The following is a 27,181-nucleotide window of genomic DNA, read 5'->3' as shown; positions in this document are numbered from 1 at the left end:
AATCCGTTGATGATGTTAAAATTATCCAACTGGGGGCACAAATCAATGTGAGCAAGAGTTTATTATAAAGTTTCGCTGCTATTAGGGACTCGTCTTGAAGGATGTTGGCCAAATTGATTAAAAAGTCACCATAGAGTTGGAGGCAGCTAGTGCCAAAAGGCTTCACTTTGCATCTGGCCTCGCTGACAAGGCACCTCCCCGTTTGCGATCCAATGACGTCATCATGCGTGAGGTTATCTCAGAATGTTACCCATCATGTTCCGTGTGAGGTTTTTTTTATTCTGCAGATAGGAATGTGATGTTATTTTTTATAATGAAATACTTCCGAGGACAAACGTTAGACATGTTCATAGAATACTTGGATCACCTACATGGAACATGTTAATGAGGGCCGTCGTATCTTCATGTTAAGGGCAGACTGCACACCATTCTACACTCTCACCTTGTAATTTAACATTTTCAATTTGATCCTGATCCCCCTTTAATTACTACACCAGCCCATGGACATACCTGCACATTCAAGTCAGTGAATATATTTCGGCTCTGTAGTTGAGACAGCAGGGGTATCACGTTGGAGTGCAGTGCCTGGATCAGCTCCCGTTTATAAGATCGAATTTTTTCTTGCAGCGAATAGTTGGTATACGTGTTCAGAAACAAGCTCGTCTTCTTGCAAAGCCTTTTGAAAAACACTGCAGTAAAAAAAGACAAAGTTAATGCTGTTTCAGCCTTAGAGATGGACAAGTTGAGGTTGGAGTGCTTTTGGAGAACGGAACTCAATCCTGAAAAGTAGCACACATTTTCCTGAAGAATAACAATTTAATTAATTGTACATTACCTGACATGACATGGATCTGACACATGGACATAGACAGAAAGTGGAACACATGTATGCATATTCTTGGTTCTTTCGGTAAAGTCACGGAGATAGAAAATAAAAATAATAAATGTAAAATTAAAAAAAATAAACTGAAAATAACAAAAGCTGTGTATGGTCTGAAAGACGTTCAACATACATGTATGCGTATGGTCCGTAAAAAGTTAAACATACATGCATACAATTTTGGAAGAAGATGCAATGTTTTAGACTGCTGAGAAAATTAATTAGGCTTTGTTGAGACAGGTCACTAGGAGGATTGGGAGCCTGGTGGTGGAGACTAGCGATGGAGTGGCAGACAGAGGAGGGAATGCACCAAAGGGTGTGCACAGCGTTGAGTTGGAGTTGAATTGGCTAAGGTTCTGGAGCTATATGGAATGTATCACATGACTATGTGGATTAACAGTGGCTTGGGGATGCATTCATTCAGCAGTGGATAGAATATAGGTGAGGATGCCTCATAGAAATCGATTACAGGGCTATTAAGCAGGGTTAAAACTGTCGACTCGTTGACAACCGACTCCTTCGTGAGTGTGCTGACCACTTGGTCACCCAGTATTCAATTGGCCGTTATTTACATAAAAAAGCAGGAAGGCGTTTAAAATGTAGTAATTTCTCACCAAGAGAGCCCAGCCACTGCGTGACTTCAGGATACTTGTCCTGCACGGCTTGCAGAGCAAACAGCAGCTGGAGGCAGTCGTCATTGCCTCTGGATATGAAGTAGTTGAGCAGTGCCTCTGCAGACTTCTCACCATTATTCATGCACTTGGCTTGAGTCAAGATCTTATTGGGAATTTGTCCTCGAATCATCAGCTGCAGCAGGAGATGTCGGGGGTCTTTAGCGATCCAAAACTTCAGATCCAACTTCTTCTCTTTAATGGACCGCACGGACTCACCTGTGACAAACATAACTTTGGATGCATTTTACATTTATCTTTTCATATGCATTGTCTTTTCATTTAACTATCCTGTTATTCCAAAATGTGCCAAAAGAATAAAGGAGCAGGCAACATTTTTTATTACAGTATTCAACCATTTTGAAAATTAACATTGGAAAATTGTACAGTTGTACAGTATCCGTGCATATGCACTATGTATTATTAGTGTGGGTCATACCGTGCTTCTGAAACCAGCTCTTTAGTGGCTCGTAGTTCCTCCTCACATAATAGAGACCTTTCCACAGTTCCCACAACGCCGTCTCTTCTTGTTCAAAGAAGTGATCTAGTATAACATCCACACACTCCTCTCCATGCTTGTTCTTGGCTGCTTGGTAAACTTCGTGTGGAATAGAATGTGATTCGTCAAAAATTTTTAGGAAGTGCGATGTATCCGCTCCAATCCATTCCTTGAAATTCCCCTTGTTTTCTTGGATGAGTTTCAATGTGTCACTCTGATTGTGGTCGTGAATTAGAGAACATGGGAGTTAAGTTTGTTATTTATATGTGCAATGGATTCCAAAGCATGCTTCATCCTAAGCATATATACTAAACAAATGAAGAGTGTTCAATGTGCATGCAAACTGCATCTAGTTTACCTGAATTCCATTTGACAGCACATCAACACGTGGCACACTGATTCCATTGCTCTTTGTTTTGGTACCACCTGTGAATAAATACAATACTACTAGGTTACCATTGATTAAAGTGGACAGTTGGTGTGGTTAAATATTTTCTCACTTCATAGCAGCAAATTACCTTATTAGAACTGAATAATAATGATGATAAACACAGAATGTGAGACACTGAGATAAGAGTGATGGAGCATATTTACATTACAAACTTTATAAAATGTTCTACAGACATGAACAGGAATTGAGTTTGAACAATTGCAATAAAGATCAAGATGTCTCTTGATGCTACCACGCATCCCCAGTACATTCAACCCTCTGCCAAATCATGCAGTTGCTACACAGTTGATAAGCGACCTCAAGATCTGCTTAAACTTTATCTCACTATCTACACGTCGGTCTTCCCTTTGTTGTTACACTTCTGGAGACCACGCCAATGCCTGTCTCAACGATTGGCCATGACCCATTGTGTACACACGTCCCACCCAGCGCAAACGTGTTTATCTAACGATATCTAAACCGCTTACAGATCATGTTCTCTTGCCAACTAATGCATTGCTTATGCTATCTTGCCAATACCTTTCTAGAATCACTCGTACATTTGTGATCAAATTGCAACATAATCTTATTTTCAAACTGGAAGTAATGTTTGTCGTCACTATCATGGTGTGGTTGCTGGGACATGGCATCACGTGGTAATTGCTCCTTTTCCATTGTGTGCACGTTTCATTGGCATCTGAATCTCATCTGCCTCTAGTAACCCACATTACCAAGGCTCCCAGTGCCCTGTTGTGGACAACATTGTCTCTCGTGATCATTATCTGTATGAAGGTAGAGTTAAGACTACACAAAATGTCCCACACTCATGAAACCGATCTCTGTAGCCATCACTTCCAGAAAGGTCACTCATGATGTTGCCCATCTTCCACAACAAGGACATGGAGTTGTTTTTCTGGAGAGCAGAGCATTCTCAACGACCAAGGAAATCTCACTTCTAGACAGTGCTAAACCCAAGTTAAACATAACTAAAATAGAAGTGTAGCTAAGCACTGTCTCAACAGGTTAAAAGATACTCAAGAATATGCTAGCCTGCAGAAGTATATTATTTGGGTCTCTCGGTAAAGTCACGTAGATACAGTAGGTTCAAAGAAGATAACAACAAAAACACAAGATACTACGACGTTGCGATCACAACACAAGCGATCGTCATCTTTTTTTTCCTCCTGATGACAATCGCTTGTGTTGTGATCGAAACGTCGTAGTTTTTTGTTATTTTTATTATTTTCTTTGACCATATCTACGTGACTTGACCAAAATACCCAAATAATATGAATTCCTGCCGTCACGAAAGCTTTAAGCCAAGATTTAGCCTGCAGAAGGATAGCGTTATATGGTCACTAAAGCTTTAAACTAAGTGTTACAATTGGTATAATAGATTTGTTGAATATTACACGGGATTTTCACATGTATATATGCCAAGCCACACTTAACTTATCAGCTCAAATATGTATTATGTACATTTTATCAATCTCAATGTGTGCATTAGATCATTTTTGCAAGTAAAAAAAATTGTTTGGATAAAACTACCACGTTCTTAAAGTCAACGTTGTGTCATTCATCCATGATTAAACCAAAGAATCAAAACTTTATAGGATCTATGAATGACCAAACATCCACAAACTTCATGAGTAGTTGTACTGCATAAGTATAATGTGGGTTTACTCTCCAACACACCGGTGTGCTGAAGTTGTAACGAATTGGCATGTTTTGTAAATGTGACAAACCTTACTAAATTGGCTGCATCGGGTGGTGGCAGGTTTAACGGCACATTATATCTAGATGATCTAACCCAAAAACCTCTTATGGTCATGATACCTAGCTGGATAAGGTGACATTGTGTGTATGACTTCCCGAACATTGTCTTGATGATGTTTGCTGTTTTTTAATAATGTTAAATCGAATTGATGAGTTTGGTCTTGAGGATTGCTCTACAACTTTTCAGTGAGATGAATCAATAATAATTGGCATATTAATCGCTAGTACACAGATCTAACGACACAGATTTGGTGCTATTATTCCGTGGCCCAACCAAAAAATGAATTATGAATCATGATGTTGCAAAAACCTACGTGTTAAGATTACAGGGCTGCTGTGGCAGAGTTACGATTGTCTGCTTGTCCTCCAAATTATCATCTTTCCCGTTGTTTACATGAAAGAGGTGTAAGGCATTTTAAATAAATAATAACTTACCAAGAGAGCCCAGCCACTGTTTGACTTCAGGATACTCATCTTGCACGGCTTGCAGAGAAATCAGCAGCTGGAGGCAATCATCATTGCCTCTATTGATGAAGTAATTTAGAAGTAGCTCTGCACACTTCTCGCCGCCATTCATGCCCTTGGCTTTAGCGAAGACGGCATTAGAGATGAATGTTTGACTCTTCAGATGCTCTAGAAGATGGTGTGGGTCCCTACTGATCCACAGCTTCAGAGCTGACTTATTCTCTCGAATGCACTGCATTGCGTCACCTGTGATTGACAGCGTTGAATAAATGTCACGGGTATTTTTTTCATTGCTCTTGACTTTTACCACAAGTGTGCTAAAAGAATCAAGAGGCGAAGCAGAGATGGGTTCATAATTGTACTCAAGCATTACGGCGTTTAACATGAAGCTGTTCAGTCACATGCCACTTGGTGAGTGCCATCTTGTTTTGTGGCACGGAACATAACTGATTAATTATTTGAAAGGGCAAGCACAAGCTGCAAAGTTGTACGGAATCCAAGCATATGAATGACTTTTATTCCTTGTTCATTGTGTAGTGATGTTAAATGGATCACTATGGCGCGTAGCGCCGAGTGCTGCAGAAATGGGCACAGAGCCTCACACACCATGCAGTACCACTCAATGCGCCACTAGGGGCATGGTACTGGGTGCTAGCAGAAGGAAGCCAGATGAGTACTACCGACAGAGTAGGGGATAACAGCCTCTGCCAGCGCCGCAGGTAATCGCCACAGAGTCGGTCACTGGGGGAGTGTGGTGGGGGTGGCAGGCGGCAGGGGGGGGGGGCATGCGAGGACGAGTCACCCCATCAGCGGGTTAAGCACGTGATGGGCTGGGGTGAGGAATGTGGGCCAAGGGTGAACGACGGGACACGGAAAGAGGAGCTGAGAAACGTCTAGAGCAGTGGTTCTTAACCTGGGTTCGATCGAACCCCAGGGGTTCGGTGAGTCGATCTCAGGGGTTCGGTAGAGCCCCCGCCACGGAGGTCCGGACACACTTGAATTATTGTGTAAATTTGTGATGACACACACGGCCCGCTTAGCCATCACTGGCTGCAGATGATCATGCTACACTGCTTGGCCAATCAGCGCTGCGGGGAATTTAGTGCATACTCAGTAGTCAACGTGTGACTGTTGTTGTCGTACGTCGTGTGATTTCTTTAATATTTTATCCATACTAACTATGTCGGGCAAAAGAAGAAAGTGGTCGGACGAATATGTACAACATGGATTCTCATGTATCACGGAACGTGATGGGAGTGAGCGTCCTATCTGCATGATTTGCAACGCCAAGTTGAGCAACTCTAGTCTTGCACCGGCAAAACTAAAGGAACACTTCTTGAAGCTGCATGGAGACAGGGAATACAAGAACACAACACTTGCTGAATTCAGGGTGAAGAGAGCCAGATTCGATGAAAGGGCCATTCTGCCTGCTCTTGGATTTGTACCTGTTAACAAACCGATCCTGACAGCATCGTACGAAGTTGCTTACCTGATCGCAAAGCAGGGCAAGCCACACACCATTGGTGAAACACTTGTGAAACCAGCTGCATTAAAGATGGGGAATCTGATACTCGGAACAGCGGCCGAAGGTAAATTATCCCAAATTCCCCTTTCAAATGACACCGTCAGTGACAGAATAGAAGACATGAGTAAAGACATCTTGGCTCAAGTAGTCGCGGATCTGATTTCAAGCCCGGCAAAATTCAGCCTTCAACTCGACGAAACCACAGACGTTTCTGATCTAAGCCAGCTTGCTGTTTTTGTACGCTATGTGAAAGACGACATGATAAAAGAAGAGTTTTTTTTATTTTGTAAGCCTCTTATAACAACAACGAAGGCAGCCGATGTGAAGAAGCTTGTGGATGACTTCTTCAGAGACAACAATCTTTCATGGGATATGGTTTCTGCAGTTTGTACGGACGGAGCTCCAGTCATGCTGGGAAGAAAGTCTGGTTTTGGTGCGCTAGTAAAGGCCGATGCACCACACATCATTGTGACGCATTGTATTCTGCACAGGCATGCGTTGGCAACAAAAACCTTACCTCCAAAAATGACAGAAGTATTAAAAACTGTGGTGGAATGTGTGAACTATGTGCGAAAAAGTGCTCTGAGGCACCGCATCTTCAGTGAGCTGTGTAAAGAAATGGGCTCTGAATTTGAGGTACTTCTGCTCCATTCTAATATTCGGTGGTTATCCCGGGGACAGGTGCTGAATCGTGTTTTTGCCATGCGTGTGGAATTAGCCCTGTTTTTGCAAGAGCACCAACACTGCCATGCAGATTTCTTCAAAAATCCTGAGTTCATTCTCATTTTAGCGTACATGGCTGATATATTCGCAGCTCTCAATCATCTCAATCAGCAGATGCAGGGTGGTGGAGTCAATATCATGGAAGCGGAAGAACACCTGAAGGCTTTTCAAAAAAAGCTACCGTTATGGAAACGACGAACAGAGAACAATAACTTCGCAAACTTCCCGCTTCTGGACGACTGTGCAAGTAAGATCGAAGATGTGTCTGGAATCGGAGATATTTCTGTATCCACGGAACTGAAGCAAACAATTGCCACGCACTTAGATGAGCTTGCAAAGTCTCTCGACGGATATTTCCCTACAAGAGAGTCATATCCAGCATGGGTGAGACAGCCGTTCACGTTTGCTGTTGAAACAGCAGATGTCAATGATGAATTCCTCGACGAAATCATTGAAATTCAGCAGAGCCAGGTTCAACAGCAACTCTTCAGAACAACAACGCTCTCAACGTTTTGGTGTCGACAAATGAACAAGTATCCAGTTATTGCTAAGAAAGCCCTGGATTTTTTTATACCATTTGTTACAACATATCTTTGTGAGCAATCCTTTTCGAGGATGCTGGACATAAAAACGAAGAAAAGGAACAGACTTTGTTGTGAAAATGACATGAGAGTGGCACTTGCCAAGGTGAAGCCACGCATATCTGAACTGATCTCTCAAAGGCAACAGCAGAAGTCACATTGATTTCCAGGTATGTAATTTGTTGTGAGTTTATGCATTGTGTTGGTTTTATTCTTTGAACAAGGTAATGTTCATGCACGGCTCATTTTGTGTACCAGTAAAAAACATATCTATGTCTTGAATTTGAAAAAAATCACATTTTATTTTTCACTAAAGAGGGGTTCGGTGAATGCGCATATGAAACTGGTGGGGTTTGGTACCTCCAACAAGGTTAAGAACCACTGGTCTAGAGAGTTCCCGAAGGGGGCGTGGTTAAGAGCAGAGCCAGAGAGGGAACAGGTGTGGTGTAATTCCAGAGGTAGGCGGGGCCGAGGGTGGAGCCAGGCCGCGCTGGGAAGGATAAAAGGGGAGCTCTGATCGTATATCGGGGCTGTCTGCAGGTAAAGTGGAACCCAAGTGATATATCTACGTCTTTGTCTTCGACATCGTGGGTCAGGCAGCACGTTGGTTGCTCTGACCCGATTATAGTTATCCTGTATGTGAGAGAAATAGGTGTATTGTGGTCCTATGTGTAACAAGAGAGATAGGTGTATTTAGTCTCGTGTGTAACGGTGTTGCACGAAGTGTAGAATTAACGTTGTTGCATCATAAATCGCGTCTCTGAAAAGATTCACTACAATTGTAACAAAAGCCATGCAAAATCAATTCACTGCCAGTACGCAACTCTTGTTATAATGAACGTGGGTCATACCTCGGTTGTGAAGCCACCTCCACAGCTGCAAATAGTGCTTCCTCACAAAGAAGAGTGCTTCCCACAGTTCCTTACAGCCTGTGTCTCCTTTTTTTAAGAAGTGGTTCAGTATGTGCTCCACACACTCCTCTCCATGCCTCTTCCTGGCTGCGTTGTAAACGTGGTGAGGAATCCACTCATAGTCCTTGAGATGCTCCAGGAGGTGTGAGGGATCTACTCCGATCCAGGCCTTGAGATTCTCTTGGTTCTCTCGGATGAGTTTCATTGTTTCACTCTTCTGGCTCCCCTGTAGTGGAGAACACGGGATCTGATTAATGAGGGATGAAGCCCACAGCTGTCCTTGTGAGTAAGCCTACACAATGAATAATGAATGTTGGAGTCAATGTGTAAACATGCTGCGTTCATTGTACCTGAACTTCAATGAACACAAGAGCAGCAAGTTCTTCGCCTTCATCATTATTCTTTCTATAAGTAGTGCCTGTGAAATAAATGCCGTAAAATTAAGTTACAAACGATTCACTTAATACTTCATATGGTTGATAATTTCCTTCTGGTAGCAGAGCAAAACATTCAATTATTGGAACCCATATTCAATTCAAAGAGGTCATTTATACTACGAACATTTTAATACTGTTTTGAAAATGTCACAAATAAGTGGCTGCAGTGTTGCCGAATGAAAAGTAGTATTGAACGTTAGTGTCCAATCAGAAGTAATCAGTAGAAAACAACTAAAATAGAAGTGTAGCAGAGTGCTGTGAAACTGCAGACCAAGAAAGCAGCAAAGTCGTTCCCCACATTGTGCTGATGGACGCTAATCATTGTCCCGGTGTTAAAAAGCATTTTTAGTGTCTCCACCACAAATTGATTTTCTCCCGTTCCCTTGCCGTTTCCACTCGACTCCTCAGCAATGATCTACGTTCATCATTCCCTGTAGTAGCCTTCTGGCTTATCTCTACACCTGCCACTGCTGAACAGTTCTTCCGAATATGATATTCCTTGTATCTTCCTAAACAAATATTAATCTCACGTTATTGCAAGCATCATATAACCATCTTCTTTTCTACCGCAATTCCATGATCTCTTAGTAAAGGACAAGTAATAAATATAACCTCATATAATACGTCTAAGCGGTTTATCTGAGCAAATGTGTAAAGGGTTTTTTTTTAAAGAACAAAGCCTGTTGAAAAATATGGATTTGGGAACCACTAACATGTTGTCAAAGGTAGGAAAATTTTCGATGGCCACCAAAAATCTCAGCTCATAGTCAACAAACATAGCTGTCCATAAAAATAATTTTGGGTTAGATTGATATAAATGTTTCGTTAAACCCGACACATGACACAGCCAATTAGCAAGGTTTGTTAAGTTCACAAAATATGCCAATTAGTTACTAATTCAGCACACTGCTGTGTTGGACCTTAAAACCACAATATTTACAATTTGAATATGACGTTTCGCTGGTGATTACAACCAGCTTTGTCAGGTGATCATCAAAAATTGTGAAGAAGTCTTCCTGTTTCAGTCGTAAAGAGAGTAAATGTGAAGCCATCATTGTGAGCATATCAGGTGCCAAGACTATAGGGGGTTTAATGTAGTAATATAAATTACAATGGATCATGTTAACCTGAGAATATGCATTACCAATTATTAGTTGGGTTATTCACAGGTAACATAGTGGAATGAGTTTATGTTCACGTTGTTGTCCCTCCCCGAAACCTATGATTAGGATACATTAGATCTGAGATTATTCATATTGATTGGGAAAGCCTACGTGCTGCTAAAATGTTTATATTGAAGGTTAAGGCATTCATTTCCTATGAAAACAAATATTATTTATTGAAGAAAAATGTCCAAATATATTGGAGGCACAGACATTGTAATTCCGGAACACACATGTCATAGTGGCAGAACGATAGACAATTACAATTTTCATAATATCTGGATTTGCAAGTTAGTAACATTTTAAAGGAAACTTTTATGATGGAAACATTAGTCAAATTGTAATCTCATCTAATATTCTAGGCCTTATTAGATTCCTACAAGTCTCCAATACATGAAGTGCTCTCTCAGTTTGTATCTGATTCTTTATCAGTTCCTGCATCATGTTACTATTTATACTTTCTCTTGTTCAACACTATCACTGAGCGTGTTTGGTAGAGGTGCGCTTGTCTATTGGAGTGATGAACAGTTCCCTCAAGGTGAGCTGTGATTAACTAGACGCTGATCAAGAGTTAACTGCATTTGTTTTGAAAGCGTTTAACATCGTAAAAAATTCTGGTAATTTCATTGGCAGAGTATTGAGTGAGATTCATGTATTTTGATTTAAAGCTTTCGTGAATGCAGGGATTCATATTCTTGGTTCTTTCAGTAAAGCCACGTAGAAGGGAAACAATAAAATAATAAAAATAATAAACAATACAATTCTCACGACGTTTCGACTGCAACACAAGCAATCATTTTGCTGTGGTTTTCACACCTGATGATGCTTGCTTGTGTTGCAGTCGAAACGTCGTGATAATTTTATTGTTTTATATTTTTATCATTTTATTGTTTCCCTTCTACGTGACTTTACCGAAAGGACCAAGAATATGAGATTCATGTCGTTGACTAAACTACTGATTGTGAATATGCACGCATTAAGAACTCAGGATTTGGAGTCTTGTTTTGTGGCACGAAATTGAGATTAATGTTGCAGTGGCTGCAAATATACAACAATTAAACTGATGCAAGATGGCTCATTAAGTTCTGGTCTCGCATAATGAGATAGTAAAGTACATGAGTATTGTGTATTTTAACAATCAAATATAGGGAACACCTTACTCATTTGTGTCAAAATATGTATGGTGAGAAATGACTTAACAATTTCTTAATATGCAACAGTTTGTCTCTGAATATCATTACTTAGAGCATGCACCTGGAAGATCTCAAGCGGTGTCGCCATGGTAGCATAAGAATACATTTTTATAGATTCATCCCGTTTTGGATATAATAATGGAACACTATACTTACCATAATGCTCCGATGTTTTTTTCAAAGTCAGCCATTTCCGTTTTGTCTTGAGTAGAAAGAGACTAAATGCAGACAGTACCAGTCCAAGGATAGACCCCAAAACTATAGCTGCTGCAGGTGCAGTGTAGTTTCCCAAAGGATGAGAAACAAACATCTGTCAAAACCAGAACATTTGAAGTCTAATCCACACCTGCTGATGACACATATCAGATCACATTATGTGTACATTTATTATTCGCACCATTCTTTTTTTGCAAGACTCTCATGAAGGAAGGTGCGGTGTTTCATAGACACTGTCTGCAATACGTTCTCAATAGGGAGCGAAGCTGCTATGTGGCTTCATGCACTTAACTCAATTGTGGGTACAGTAAACACTCACTATTCGCGAGTTCTGAATCCGTGGGTTTCGCGAGTAACTAAATGTATAATGACACTAAAGCCTGCATGCGGTGTGAGTGGACTATTGGCCATGGGAGATAATGACAGGGGAATCAGCCTACAGTGTGAATGCACTGGCGGCCACGGGACGTAATGACAGGGGTATCAGTTGAGTGTGAAGGGACTGGTGGCTACGGGAATGATTGAGAAGGGAGCATGGTCAGGTCACGAAAGAGGACAGTAGAGTCTGCTGTGGAGCTAGCATCCAGAGTGAGCGAGAATGATCGAGAAGGGGGGCGTGGCCTCGGTTGGTATATAAAGGAGATGCTCAGGAGACTCGGGGCTGTTGCCTGATGTCAAGTGAACGTGTCTTGAATAAAGTCCCATCTCAAGAGAAGTGTGCCAAGTCGTCATTACAAATGTGTAATGGGTTCAACTGAGTCGCAGATGTAGACTTTGGAGGCAATACATTTATTTAGTTCCAACACATGGGATAACTTCCCCTTAACAGAATAACAACCTTATGTGGTGACCACCTGGCTAACTACACTCATGATTACGTAACTGCTACTATGGACCAGGACCAACGACTTCGGCCCGGGTCCACGTGTTGGAGACTCGTTGGATGGAGATTGTAGATGAAGGGTTTTTTTCCTGGATGAACAACAACCCTGATCCCTCTTGGGACCCGGCTTATATTATCTGTGTCATGGCCAGTTTCGCCCTTGGCCACGTCCACCTTCCAGAATTATTGGGAGGTTCTGGGTCCCAACCACGTGACCCCCCCTAGGCCCCTCTTGGGGCCCCTCTGTCAACTTAGCTGGTCACGTGTCCTCCGGGGTCAACCAAAATGCTATGGCCTCACACAACCTTATCCTTCAGTCGGCACCCACACACCCTATCCTGCAGGGTTGGCATTGCACTTAAAGCGTGGTGCCATCCAGGGCTCTTATGCAGCACACACCGTGCTCCTCTAGGGCCGGTACTGCACCCACAGCATTGAGACATCCAGTAATGTCACTACAAATGTATACTAATTCCCTATTCGTGACCCACTGGACTTCAGTATTTGCGAGTGTACATGGTGCCAGACCACCAATACCTCCTCGGCTACCCACTTAGTCCTCAAGTCATGCAGTGATCCCACTAGGAACTCGCTATTGTGCAGGTTTACTTTATACTTACAATCCACTCGTTTATACATTTAGGTATGAACAAGTCGACTGAGTTGCAAAAATGCAGGAAAGTGTTGTGGCTCGTGTTCTCCAAAATCATAACTGTGCATTGCTATCAAACACCTGCATCTACTGAGTCAACCTCCTAAGCTCATCAACATCACCACCACCCTCCATCAGAGTAAAATCATCATCCAAGGTAGTTACAAAAAACACATGGTTGTTTATAACTATTTTTTTTCCAGGTAAGGCCCACTTGTCAGATATGACTTGGCCACAAATGATAGCTCAATGAAGTGGCTTATCGAGGGGTAATTTAACGCAGCCAAATCATCTAAATGCATGTTTCTAAATGTGGAGGCGAAAAACCTGAGTACCCAGAGAAAAATCCATCTGACCACGGGGAGAACATCCAAACTCCAAATATACAGGTGTCTGGGTTGGGATCGAACCCCCGACCTTACGTATACCAGGCAAGGAACCACTGGGGTGACCACTCGTACAATGAACGTCACCCCATTTTTCCGATTGGAACTAGGTTTCCTCATGAGCGAATTCTGCAATCATGTGCATTTTCAAGAACAAATCCCTCGTGAATAGAGAGAGGGTTTTTCTGTGTACCTCAAATTTTGCGTAATTGGAAGCCAACACACTTGGCACACTCTTTTAGGAACAATATCACGGGATCTCTAATGTTCAGTGTGAACAATATGCAATGTAGTATTTATGGATAATATACCCATAATATTAATTAATGTGGTTGCTGGATTCGAACCCTGAACTTCTGCAATGACACATTACCACTTAGCCATTCAAATTAAGATTGGCGTGAGTTGGTGAGGAGAGGCGGTGATGTCATGAGACGTCGGGGTGGTGAGTAGAAGGGTTTATGACGCCACGCGGGATTTGGGTGCAGCAGGGAGAGGGGGTGAATAATTGTCATTTCTTTTCCGCATACTGTTAACAGAGATAAAAATCTATATTTCTGTATGAAATAATCAGTTTACGAAATCATAAGAGTCTGTACATATTTGCCATCTTCTTACCATAGACATTCTGCGGGTTCCTAATAGTTAAATAATAGCAATGCTCACCTGATTTAAATAAGGCATTCCATACCCAGCGTATGCCTGAGGTCGCTGAATTTTGGTTCCACTGATTCTGCTACTGATAGTGATAAAGACGATGCTAGGTATGGTGATGATGCTGTCTCAAAGTTGTGAGTTGTAAATGAAACGTGCACAATGAATCCTGTTTTGGATTTCACCTTTCAAGAAAGATAATTTTAAGGTTACTCTTGGTCATATTCACATTCAAACACGAGTCTGTATTTTGCCTTCATTCCTATGCAGCGAGCGTCTGCTATTTCAGTTACCAGACTGTTGTTGCTTTGACTGTCAAGATAACAAATCAACGTCTCTACTGCATAACTGATGGCACCGGTTCCAGTGGCTGGTTAGCTCACCTGTGTGGGGATTTTCATGGAGACAAATCCCTGAGCCAGGGTCTCTCTTGAGCCCCTGAATGCACTGACACACGGTGTCCTGGGCCACGGAGCAGTTGTGAGCCACCTCCTCATCTGCAATGAGAAGCATCACATCAAACCACTAACCTCTCCATTCAAACCAAAGTCAATTTAATAGTTTTGTTTTTGCATCATCAGTCACTGAATGAGAGAAAACAATGGTTGCCAGTTTGCTGCACATATAGAAATATCTATAACAATAAGCATACCATTTAAGACTGGGAAAGAAAGGTAACCACTGCTGTGTAAGGTTAGCACACTGAACTTGTAAGCCAGAGGTCACTGGTTACATTAATAATTATCATTGTGTAATTAGAGAGCGCCATCTAGGAGGTTACAAGGGGTTCCTGCATGGCCACAGCTGGGTAATCGGTATCCAATCCTAAGCGGGGATTCCATCTGGGCCAAAGGTAACGGGCAGAGTTGGAGAGAATAAACGGGAACCATCGGGAGGGTTCCACGAGGGGGCGTGGCTGAAGGTGGAGCTTAGCTTCCCCAAGAGGGATATAAGCGGAGGCAGGAGAGGACTCGGGGTCGGTGTGGGAAGCGTCGGGTCAGGACTGCATCGCTGCTCAACCTCTCCTCGCCGACGACCATGTGGCGAACTCCCAGCGAAGCAGCCGCTCCTCCCGGCACGCCGACAGCCAGCGGCAGTATCGGAGAGAGAGGGAGGCGTGCCACGACGGTGGACATAGAACGGCTCGTCAACGGCAGTAGAGAGAGAAAGGGAAAGGAGAGAGGAAGAGAGAGTGGAGATGTGCAGAGATTCTATAACTAAAAAGACGCCAATCAACAGTTGTCGTGATAGTGGTTTATTACAAATGTAAAAACAAAATGCCTCTGTCCACCCCGCACAATGCCATGTATCGTGAGACATCAATATATTCTCACATTGACTATTCAACTTAAGAAAAATTACTTATTAAAAATACAAAACGTAAAATAGTTAAACTGATAGGCTGGTGTTTCATGCTAACACCCTTGGAGTTACCATTGAGAGATGGAATACCTCTTCCAAGACGTCTGGGCAGTGTGGCAGTCGGCCAAATACCCTCTAGAGGGGCTGTCGTGGGCAATAACAAAATAGTATGCTAACCTCTTCCAAGATAGCTGGTCTTCTTGGAAGAGTAGGCCACATATCTGGTAATTAATTGCTAAAATAGTTACCAGTTTTGATTTGACAACCCTTGGCGGAATGCAGACGACTGTGATTTGACCATTTTCAGAGGTTATATTCATGTTATCCAATATGTACCTGAGAAAACATCCAAGAAATATAGTCCTCTTTGTCCCCTGTTGAGGTTGTTTGTTCATACTTCACCACACAGAGCAGGTTGTAAAGGTGAGGAACATAGATGTAGGAAAATACTACAGAAAATAATACAGTCCAATTGATTTTGCTGCACTCCTCAGTACGTAGCCCTGTAGCGGTCTATATCACGAGTTCTATGCATGGTTGACCCCCACTTAAGCACTTTCCAGCCTGAAACTTGTTTAGCTTCTGGTATCTGATGAGATCAGTTACATACCCGAGAATGTGTCATTGGCAGGACATTATTAATTGCTACAGATTCACAAACCAGGATATCAGCACTGCTGGTATCTTGGTCTGTTTGATATCCTGTTTTGTTTCTTCACTGTACACCCCAAATATAACGTATCTGCCTTATTACAAGATGCTGATGGCACTATTGGAATATGATGCATACAAAGAGATAAATCTCAAAAACACACAATGCAGATATGGCAGTAACCTACTTGCTGTGCTGTCATTTACCTTGTCCGCAACTGCTGCACGGTGCACACTTCTCCTCATGGTTGACTCTGCTCATGAAGCTGTCCTCAGGGCATAGATTACACCTCGCTCTCCTTTTATTAGCTGCACAGTCGAACATCTTGTATGTCCCTGGAGGACAACACAGCGTGAGCAGGCCAAGACAAAATACCTCACTTTTGTATTGGTGCTGGACTAAACGTCCAAGCAGGAACTGATTCTTTGGGAGACAGAGTGGACAAACTTTAAGCACGCGCCTTTTAGGAACAATGCATCAACTCGATGCATATTGTTGTGTTTTTTTATTTATTACAAATTAACCCGTCTGGTGGGGCCACTGGAATGGCGCTACCAATTGGAGTTCCTTCACACATCTGTAGTGCGTCAACCTGGCCACCAAACAGGCACCTGAGTGCCATGCTTTTTGTTTCACACAGCAGTAGGTGTAGGGCAACGGTTCTCAACCTGTCTGCAAAGTCATGAAAAGTTCTCCACGGACTTCTGCTGTTTTCATTGTTATCGTGACAATCGAATGCCAAGGGGAGGGAAGTGTTATGACCCTGGATGGCCACGTCTGTGTTGCTTTACCTGCAGGGCACAGCTCACAACAGATGCCTCGTTGTGATTTGTAGAATCCATCACCGCACTCCTTGGCAAGAGACAATTTGTGCAGTAAAGAGATCTGCAGAACGGATCCATACAGAATGATTGGGCAATCAGGCGGAGGAACTGAACAGCAATACGATCCAGCTAAATGAATCATAAATATGCGCCGTCTGCTTCACTCATATTAAAGATGCCCTGACATTCGCACCTTCAATTAGCACGGTTGGATGCGTAGGGTGTAAAAGAAGTTCAACCAACATACGTAATTTGAAAGGAACCAGCCATTGTATGACGTGCCACAATCTAAATTTGCCAAATGTAAATTACCTGCTATACTCAATTGGGGAAAGCACCAATCATTGCCCCCGACTGACAGACTAATGTCCATTTGTAGGCCAGGTGCTGAGTTACCTTGTGATGTGTTTATGTTGCCTATAATTTGCACTCCTGTCATGCTTTTCTATATCTTGCAATTTCACGCCTGTCTTTGTCACGGCTGGTGGAAGGGCCTCAACTACTGGGAGCTCCAGGGGGTATTTGTCGACTCTTCCATGCTCACCAAACGTCTTGGAAGAGGTAGGGGAATTCCCAATTCAACCCATCACATCATCTTATCCTATCAAGGATGTGTATATATCGTCTTATGAATAACTTGAGACCTGACGATCAGACTTAAGTGCGATGAACTCATTTACACTGCTGGGTGGACAGAGGTGGTGGTGTAGATTTAAATTGAGCCACAGACCACTGTATGGAATGTTCAGTGTGCTCACGACTACACCATGACAGCCCCCTTAATTTATCAGTTAAAAAAGTACAAATCTTCATGCCCTTGACATTTATATATTTGTTGCAAAGTGACAATCAGTTATTTTATGTTTTAGCAGTTACCAGGAATGCAACAAATACCCTAATTTCCCTCACAAATCAGCAAATATATTAAGATCCATCAGCCTGTTGGCTCTTCAGACAAATTATATCATTTTAAAGCTTTCGTGACTGCAAGGATTCATCTTCTTTGGTTCTTTCAGTAAAGTCACGTAGAATGAGAATAAAATAATAAGATAAAAAATAAAATTCTCACGACGTTTCGGCCACAACACAAGTGGCCATCTTCAGGTGAAAGGAGCAAACCCATTGTAGCTCTGTCGTCCCGACAGGTTTGCTCCATTCACTTGAAGAAGGCCACTTGTGTTGTGGCCGAAACGTCGTGAGAATTTTATTGTTTTATTTTATTGTTTATTCTCATTCTACGTGACTTTACCGAAAGAACCAAAGAAGATAAATTCTACCCAGTTGTATTTGTTAAAGCAAGAACACTGTGGAGCGGTTTTGAACTTCTGGTTAACATAAGCAGGCAGGCTTTTTAACAAATGGAGCAATATACTACATATAAACTATTGGGCCCTGGTCAACACAATAACTAATGAAGTGTATACCCTCATCATGAATTGGCATGAAACATTAAAGATAAACGCAACGATACACAAAGCTACAATCTCTTTTCACATAGATTTAAAACTATTGTAACGGTTTAGTCTATTGGCCTATTGGCTTTCCATACCAAGTATGATTGGTGGATTACACAGAGATTGTTGTGTGCAGAGAGACAAACTTGCTGCGCTCTGAGGAGCCACATTATTTTCTGACCACTGAACATTGCACTCATGCAGCATTGTCTAGATCCACTGCCTGCTGAGACTCTCATCCATGCCGTTATTCTTGCTTGGACTACTGTGACTCATTCCTCCATGGTCCAGGTTACAGATGATTCAGAATGATTCTCTAAAGCTCCTCAACCATAGACACAAACGTGGTCGCATCACGCCAATACTGCATTCTCTCCACTGGCTTTCTGCCAAATCTCAGATTCACTGAAATATTGCAGTGACTGTTGTTCTATTCGTCATGATCTTTCCCCTGTCTCTTACCTCTCCCGTCTCACCTCACTATTTTCATCGCCACGCACTCTCCTACTCGTCCCCTCTCATCTCATCATTTCTCCCCTCCATGCAGTCTCCTACCTCCCATCAAACCACTCTCCTACCTCTGCACTCCCATCTCTCTTCCTGAAGTTCACAAACTTGACACTGAACGTAAAATTTACTGTCTTGCCATATGGTACAAGAACAAGCCAATAGGTATTACATCTCAGTAGATCGTCTCCTAGATGTACGTCAGCTCTCTCTATATTAGCCTAACTAAAATCAGTTATTTTTCCATTACCAGTAACTGGATGAATAAAAAAGTTACTGGATTACCAAACGCATAAATGTCTTGAAAAATAATCAAAACAGTTTTACTTTTATAACCGACAATTGAAGGAGCTACCGTGGTGTAGTGGAAACTTATTGGCCATTCACAGGCGGCTGTGTGGTGCCATACATTTTTAATAACATGCAATCAACTCTCAATTGCAATGTACAACGCGTTGATAGGGTGGTGGTGCTACAAGTTGATGTAGGGTGGGGATGGAGACATTTTGGGGACCGTATGGGAGGTCAGTGGTGCTGTGGTGGTGAGTGTATGTGACTGGTGGGGTGTGAAAGAGGGTGTTGCTGTATGCTGATGAGTGATGGGGTTTAGAGGCGATTGGTGCTGTGTGGAAGGGAGTGGTCATGTATGGAGGTGAGTTGAAAACCTGGTTTAGTCACAGTTCAGCCTATATTTGTCTCTATGCGAGTCGGTGCCTCTGTATAATTGTATTCCTATGTGTCACTCTCTGAGTTTATGTGACTCTATGTCACTCTATGGGTCGCCATAGCAGGGCATAGGTCTCCGTGCGAGTATGCATCTTTGTGTGAGCCCAAGCATTTTGTTGTGAATCTTTGTGTCTCTGTGCGAATATATGGATCTCAATATAGAAATACAGATTTCGATATAAGTCGTTGGTGACAGGGCTTGAGTATCCGGTTAAACAGCAGGTGGCTGAAACCTTGATATGAACCCAGGACCTCAGCGACACGTGAACCCTTTAACTGACAAATGACTGAGACAATGTGAGTGGTCGTCCTCACCATGAGGAGAAGTTTTACTCCCATCGTGAGCCCCGTTGGGTTTCTCCGCGAGGTCATGATACTCCGCTCTCCACGCCGCAGATGCTCAAACTCCTCCGTCGCTTGTCCAGCTCGTGTCCAGCTCAAAATGTGAATCCAGACAGTGCGACCTTAATTTACCGGCCTCGACGTTTTGCTGCATTCTTTGCAAGCATCTGTTGAAAATAAAATCACTCTGGATTATTACTTCGAATTATTGGATCAGGTCAAGACAATGCTTGATGGTGGTTGCAAATGAAGTAGTATCAAATGATTGTGTTGTTGAACACACGCCCAATATCCCAATAGGTTGCCAACAATACCATAGTGAGACTGTAATTTGTTGATAACTAAAGGGGGATAAACCATGCCTCCTCAGTCAAGGATTCATGGTTGGGTAGCAGAACGCCCAATAAAATAATGAAAAAGAGTAATAGAAGGAAAGTTCATCTGATGAGGCGACAGTAGATCATTGGCAAGTCTATAGGTACATGGAATCAAGTCTAGATTTGAAGCTTTCGTGACTGCAAGGATCCATACTCTTTGGTTCTATTCGGTAAAGTCACGTGACTTTACCGAATAGAACCAAAGAGTATGGAATCAGGTAGCCAGAGGGCCCAGATGAATGGGCTAGCAAAGACTCAATGCTCGTAATGATGGTTAATATATTTCAAAATTACATCGTGAACACGACGTAACAGATGTTTCATCTATGGTCATGACATCTGCCTTGAGTGGGCCGTTGAGTGAGTGTGACCTGCAGTGTGGTGATTGAAGAGAGAACGGATGAGACAACAGGGGCATTCTGGTAGACCGAGACCTCAACATGGATGGAAGGATCGATGAGTGAAGTTCACGGGAATACTAAAAATGATAGTGGTAGCGATAGAAGAGTGATAAGGAGGTGACTGACGAGTGAAGCAGGAACTGAGAGCTCCAACCCAAATGTGACAATTCCAAATTTGGCCGAATTTGCACTTTGTACAGTAATCATTGTTTCCGATTTAAAAAAAAGAAAGTGGCACGGAAAAGAAAGGCTTTGTTGCCTCGTATATGAGTATGTTGAACTTGTTTTGCATCGTATGTAGCCAACCGTGCTCAATCGGAAGTAGGATTGTTGTGTCAACCATATTAGTGGATATGAATATTATTATTCTTAGCTCTTTCGGTAAAGTCACGTTGAAGGGAAACAATAAAATAATAAAATATATATTATTGTTAAACATGATGGATGGGACTGTAATTTCTGGAGTTGCGAGTATTGCATTATATCATTGACTTTAATTGATATTATTCATAATAAAGGTTTTTGGGTTAGATCGCGTTTATTTATAAATGTGTCGTAACCCTCCACCACCCGACATGGCCAATCAGCAAAAAAAGTGTCACGTTGACAAAAGACAAATAATTCACTACTTCAGCCCACCGGTGTGTTGAAGAGTTAATCCACATTTACAGTTTGAGTACGACGTTTCGCTGGTAAATACATCCAACGTCATCGGGCAATTCGCCAGAATGGTAAAGCCCTCGCTTGCTCCCGGTTTTATATAGAGCAGCAGGGTGACGTCATCACTTAACTCATATCAGGTGCAGTGATTAGAGGCGGAGGGGGGGTATTGTAATTATATAATCGATTAGTAATCAGTCATTGGTTATGATTAGTAATGAGTTGTAGATTAGTAATTCTTTAAATCAAAATGTAATGTGTATTATTTAATAATAGGCTTCCAGGCCGCACTAAGCCGGTAGCTGTCAGAGCGATTAAAGTTATTCTTGTTCCTCTCAATTTCAATGGATTCTCTAATCAGTCTTTGCCAGTAATAATTAGTTTTACACACCACTGCAACATTGTCAAAATCAATTGAGTGTCCTTGTTGACAAGCATGTTCTGCCACTGCCAACAGTTGTGTTTGAGATAATTTAATATTTCTCTGATGTTCTTTTAGTCTTACGTTGATGTTACGTCCCGTCTGCCCAATGTAGCAGCTGCCACATGAACAATTAATCCGATATACACCTTCTGTTGATAGTTTAGGTAATGCGTCTTTAGTGCAAGATACTAGTTTTTGAATTTTGTGTACTGTACCAAATCTTACTGTAATGTTTTGCTTTTGCAAAACACGGGTTAATTTGTCAGTTACTCCTGAGATATATGGAATTTTTATTGTTTTAACAATCTGGTCGCTTTTAGCAGTATTGCTTTGCGATCGTGATTTGGCATTCAGTGCTCTGTTAATTTGAGCATTATTGTAGCCATTCTGTCGTAATGCTTCTTTAACGTGTTTAATCTCTCTCACTAGACTCTCACCATCTGACACTGTTTTAGCCCGATGTATGAGCGTCTTGATAAGAGAGGATTTCTGAGCTGGATGATGATGTGATTCTGCATTCAGATAGGCATCAGTGTGCGTTTGCGTTCTGTAAATGCTGTGTGTTATTTTACCGTTTAGGCCATGTCCAAGCAAAATATCTAGGAATGGGAGTGTGTTATTCACCTCCATTTCCATGGTGAACTGGATGGCCGGGTTTTGTGCATTGAGATGATTTAGAAAATCATTAAGTGTATCTTTACCATGTGGCCAGACAACCAAAGTGTCATCCACATACCTAAACAAAAAGGATGGTTTTAATGTGCTCGAGGCAAGTGCTCTTATTTCAAAGTTTTCCATGTACAAATTTGCTATAGCAGGGGATAAAGGAGAACCCATTGCTGCTCCTTCATTTTGTTTAAAGAAATCTCCTCTCCATAAGAAGTAAGTGTTATTTAAACAATGGCCAGCAAGTTTCGGAATATCTTTTGGTAAACCGGTATTCTTTACTAGTGTATCTTACACACACACATGAACTGACACATACACATTGACTCACTTACAGACACATGGATCTACACACACACATGGACGTACACAGACACATATCGACGCACACACATATGAACTGTCACACACACTACACCTTCTCTACTGCTGTACCACTACACCTTCTCTACTGCTGTAAAACTACACCTCCTCTGCTGTACCACTACACCTTCTCTACTGCTGTACCACTACACCTTCTTTACTGCTGTACCACCACATCTTCTCCACTGCTGTACCACTACACCTTCTCTACTGCTGTACCACTACACCTTCTCCACTGCTGTACCACTACATCTTTCTATACTGCTGTACCACTACACCTTCTCTACTGCTGTACCACTACACCTTCTCCACTGCTGTACCACTACACCTTCTCTACTGCTGTACCAATACACCTTCTCCACTGCTGTACCACTACACCTTCTCCACTGCTGTACCAATACACCTTCTCCACTGCTGTACCACTACACCTTCTCCACTGCTGTACCACTACACCTTCTCTACTGCTGTACCACTACACCTTCTCTACTGCTGTACCACTACACCTTCTCTACTGCTGTACCACTACACCTTCTCCACTGCTGTACCACTACACCTTCTCTACTGCCGTACCACCACACCTTCCCCACTGCTGTACCACTACACCTTCTCTACTGCTGTACCACGACACCTTCTCCACTGCTGTACCACTACACCTTCTCTACTGCTGTACCACTACACCTTCTCTACTGCTATACCACTACACCTTCTCCACTGCTGTGCCACTTCACCTTCTCTACTGCTGTACCACTACACCTTCTCTACTGCTGTACCAGTACACCTTCTCTACTGCTGTACCACTACACCTTCTCTACTGCTGTACCACTACACCTTCTCTACTGCTGTACCACTACACCTTCTCTACTGCTGTACCACTACACCTTCTCCACTGCTGTACCACTACACCTTCTCTACTGCTGTACCACTACACCTTCTCTACTGCCGTACCACTACACCTTCTCTACTGCTGTACCACTACACCTTCTCTACTGCTGTACCACTACACCTTCTCCACTGCTGTACTACTACACCTTCTCTACTCCTGTACCACTACATCTTCTCCACTGCTGTACCACAACACCTTCTCTACTGCTGTACCACTACACCTTCTACACTGCTGTACCACTACACCTTCTCTACTGCTGCTGTACCACTACACCTCCACTGTGTAAACATCATCATTGGGATACAAAGACGGCCAAGCATTGTCTTGGCCACAGCACCCATTTATAAGTAGGCACTAACATCACTTGCCCTAGCAATATGTTAGGCTATACAGGGGATCTTTATATTGTGTGTGTATGTGTAGGTGCGTGTACGCATTGTGTTTGCGTGTGTGCGTGTTACATTCCTGTCTGTGGAGGTTTTTGTTTATCAGGGGAAACGAAACTTGTCTCACCACTTCCCTGCCATGTCCACACACGGGCAGAACAAGGTGAAACAAGGTGACCATTTGGTTCTGAACTAAGACAATACAAATATTTCGCTTTACCGTAATTCTATGTCCCTGCGTCTACTATCTCCGAATTTAAAACCCTCCACTGACCTCGCAGTGAAGTAAGGTCACATCACTCCCCACAGCGCACACGGCGTGAGAAAGTCCGCATAGAGCAGGGGATTGACAAAAAGGATGCCACAAAACACATCCTTAATACACACACAGTACATTACCCTCTTCATATCTTACACCACATACACTTCTGTACCACTACACCTTCTCTACTGCTGTACCACTACACCTTCTCTACTGCTGTACCACTACACCTTCTACACTGCTGTACCACTTCACCTTCTACACTGCTGTACCACTTCACCTTCTACACTGCTGTACCACTACACGGTCTCTACTGCTGTAACACTACACATTCTCTACTGCTGTACCACTACACCTTCTCCACTGCTGTGCCACTACACCTTCTCTACTGCTGTACCACTTCACCTTCTACACTGCTGTACCACTTCACCTTCTACACTGCTGTACCACTACACGGTCTCTACTGCTGTAACACTACACATTCTCTACTGCTGTACCACTAGACCTTCTCCATTGCTGTACCACTGCACCTTCTTCACAGCAGTATAAAATATATAGTTAAAATGCATATGCACGCATCCTTTATTCAACCCCTGAAATGTGCTTATACCCAAATAAATAACGTGCTGACCCATAAGAGGTTCATCTTCTTTGGTTCTTTCGTCGTGAGAATATTATTGCGTTATTTTATTTTATCAATTTATTATTTTATTCTCATTCTACGTGACTTTACCGAAAGAACCAAAGAAGATGAATCCTTACAGTCACAAAAGCTTTAAACCATAAGAGGTTTTTTTGGTTAGATCGCATAAATATATAAATGTGTTCTTAAAACCCGTCACCACCTAACACAGCCAACTTGTAAGGGATGTCACGTAAACATGGCAATTCGTCAATAGTAGCACACACCGATGTGTTGGAGAGCCAAGCCACAACATTTACAATCTAAGTGCAACGTTTCGCCAGTAATTACAACTATCTAATCTGAGTACTCCAGCACACCGGTGTGCTGTACTAGTGACGAATTGGCCACGTTTTGTTTCCGTGACAAACCTTACCAGTTGGATGTGTCGGTTGGTGGCATGTTTTAACGACGCATTTATATATTTATGCCATCTAACCCCAAAAAACCTCTATTATTGATGTTGGTCGCGAAAGACTACGTGTTAAAACGTGCTGCCCCATGTCACTCCAACACGTGTCGTGCTAAGAACATGAGACGTAACATTAACCATCACATGCCATGAGCGATCAACTGCTGGATGAAGACTTCCCCGAGCCATAACCATCTCTCACGTATCTGCGACGCGAGAATCCCAGTACCTGCACACGGGATGATTTCATCGTTCCATCTCCTCTCAGACTTCTTCTGTTCTTGGTTGCCTCACGTACTTTGGAGTTGTACGGCACTGCAACACTCAAGAGAGCCTCGCATTGCAAAACGCTGCTGCTGCTGCTGTGTAGAGAGGCGTCGAGAAACGACTGACACCTCTCCCTTTCAACGGCCAAACCGGTTCTGTCGGATTTTTCCCCACATTGCATGAGGGTGTGGGCGAGTGCCGATGGGTTGTGTAAATATTACACAGGTTCTAGATTTGAAGCTTTCGTGACTGCAAGGATCCATACTCTTTGGTTCTATTCGGTAAAGTCACGTAGGTAAAAAATAAAACAACAAAAATCACGACGTTTCAGCCACAACACAAGTAGCCTTCTTCAGGTGAAGGAACAGAACTGTCGGGACGACAGAGCTTCAATGAACGCTGCTAAGATTCGTGGCGTCTTTTTAAACTGGGTGAGAGAAGTGAGGCACTTTGACAAAGGAGTTTACATATCAAACATGATAATTCAGCATTGAAATAGCTGAGGGATTAGCTTGTGACTGGTCACAGAAATAGCTATGTTAAAGTAAAAGTTTACACATCCACAGAGGCACCAGGTACATGGACGCCAAAGGGGCTGTGCTACCCAACTATCATACAGTAAACCGATGTAAAAAACTAAGTCTAAATTACATCAATATAATAAATGTACTCAATATATTCTTCAATAAGCTGAGCTATTAACAGCAACTGGGTATACACTTCAATGGTGTGAAAAGGGAATTTTAAGAGCTGCGAAAGTTTGGGGTACCACTACTTGAAAAAAATATATACTGTACCATTGAAAATTAGTTTACTGTTTGGTTCGATTTAGAAAATCTTTCCAATGGTTGCTTAATTTGAAACCATCTTCTCGGTTGAAATTGTGTCTGTGTTTGTAAATCTGAATTGCCTCGTGAACAAATCTCTGATAAAAACCCGTGGGTTTTCAAAGAACCTTGGTATCGGAGAAAATTATATCGTGATCACCCACAGCGTTGTAACAGTTGTAGCGCCGTGAATTCACTCGGACGACAACCGTCCCTTTTTTCGCCGTCACTTTTATTCCATCGTTGCGTACACACAGTAATTCTCTCCGTGCTCCGCCAACTCGGACACTCCGATTTACGTCAGCATCGTCCGTGCATCCCCTTTCACACACAGTGTTTCTTTGCCTATCTCTTCACACACAGTGTCTTCCCTTCCACACACAGTGGTTCATCTTCTATCTCTTCCACACACAGTGGTTCGTCTTCTATCTTCTCACACAGTATCGCCGCTATCTCTTCACACGCAGTGACTTCCATCTATTCACACACAGTGACTCTATCTATCTCCGCTAACGATGACTCTCCCTATCGCTATTTACTGTCTTTGGGGTCCGGCTCTCTATCTATTCTTCCCTAACATTTCCAGCTGTCTTCTTCGTATCTCTTCACCTCTCGCCAACAACTGCTCAGCAACGACTCTCCAGCAACAACTCCCCAGC

The 27,181-nt window shown here is 42.5% G+C and overlaps 1 protein-coding gene across 2 annotated transcripts in view; it reads right to left on the bottom strand.

The window, feature by feature from the left end:
* LOC142923224 (uncharacterized) overlaps positions 1-25,804 on the bottom strand; it is a 32,745-nt gene extending 6,941 nt beyond the window's left edge. The window contains exons 1-13 of one of the 2 annotated variants that reach the window (XM_076064158.1): positions 25,658-25,804; positions 19,886-20,079; positions 16,851-16,944; positions 16,266-16,394; positions 14,429-14,542; positions 11,411-11,521; positions 8,812-8,879; positions 8,402-8,687; positions 4,692-4,967; positions 2,409-2,476; positions 1,991-2,264; positions 1,495-1,770; positions 511-689 (exon numbers count right to left, since the gene is read on the bottom strand). In XM_076064158.1, coding sequence (XP_075920273.1) covers positions 511-689; positions 1,495-1,770; positions 1,991-2,264; positions 2,409-2,476; positions 4,692-4,967; positions 8,402-8,687; positions 8,812-8,879; positions 11,411-11,521; positions 14,429-14,542; positions 16,266-16,394; positions 16,851-16,944; positions 19,886-19,942 — 1,932 coding nt within the window. In that variant the 5' untranslated portion in view covers positions 19,943-20,079; positions 25,658-25,804. Of the gene's footprint in view, positions 1-510; positions 690-1,494; positions 1,771-1,990; positions 2,265-2,408; positions 2,477-4,691; positions 4,968-8,401; positions 8,688-8,811; positions 8,880-11,410; positions 11,522-14,428; positions 14,543-16,265; positions 16,395-16,850; positions 16,945-19,885; positions 20,080-24,346; positions 24,398-25,657 lie in introns of those variants that run through there. The other variant, XM_076064159.1, reaches the window with a different exon arrangement.
* Positions 25,805-27,181: the final 1,377 nt, after the last annotated feature.

Source organism: Petromyzon marinus, unplaced genomic scaffold (assembly GCF_048934315.1).
Source record: "Petromyzon marinus isolate PM22_M1 ecotype Great Lakes invasive population unplaced genomic scaffold, UKy_Petmar_22M1.pri1.0 PM_Scaffold_34, whole genome shotgun sequence".
Classification (NCBI taxonomy): Eukaryota; Metazoa; Chordata; class Hyperoartia; order Petromyzontiformes; family Petromyzontidae; genus Petromyzon; species Petromyzon marinus.
Note: the sequence above shows the minus strand (reverse complement) of the source record. Positions and strands in the feature narration are given on the sequence as shown.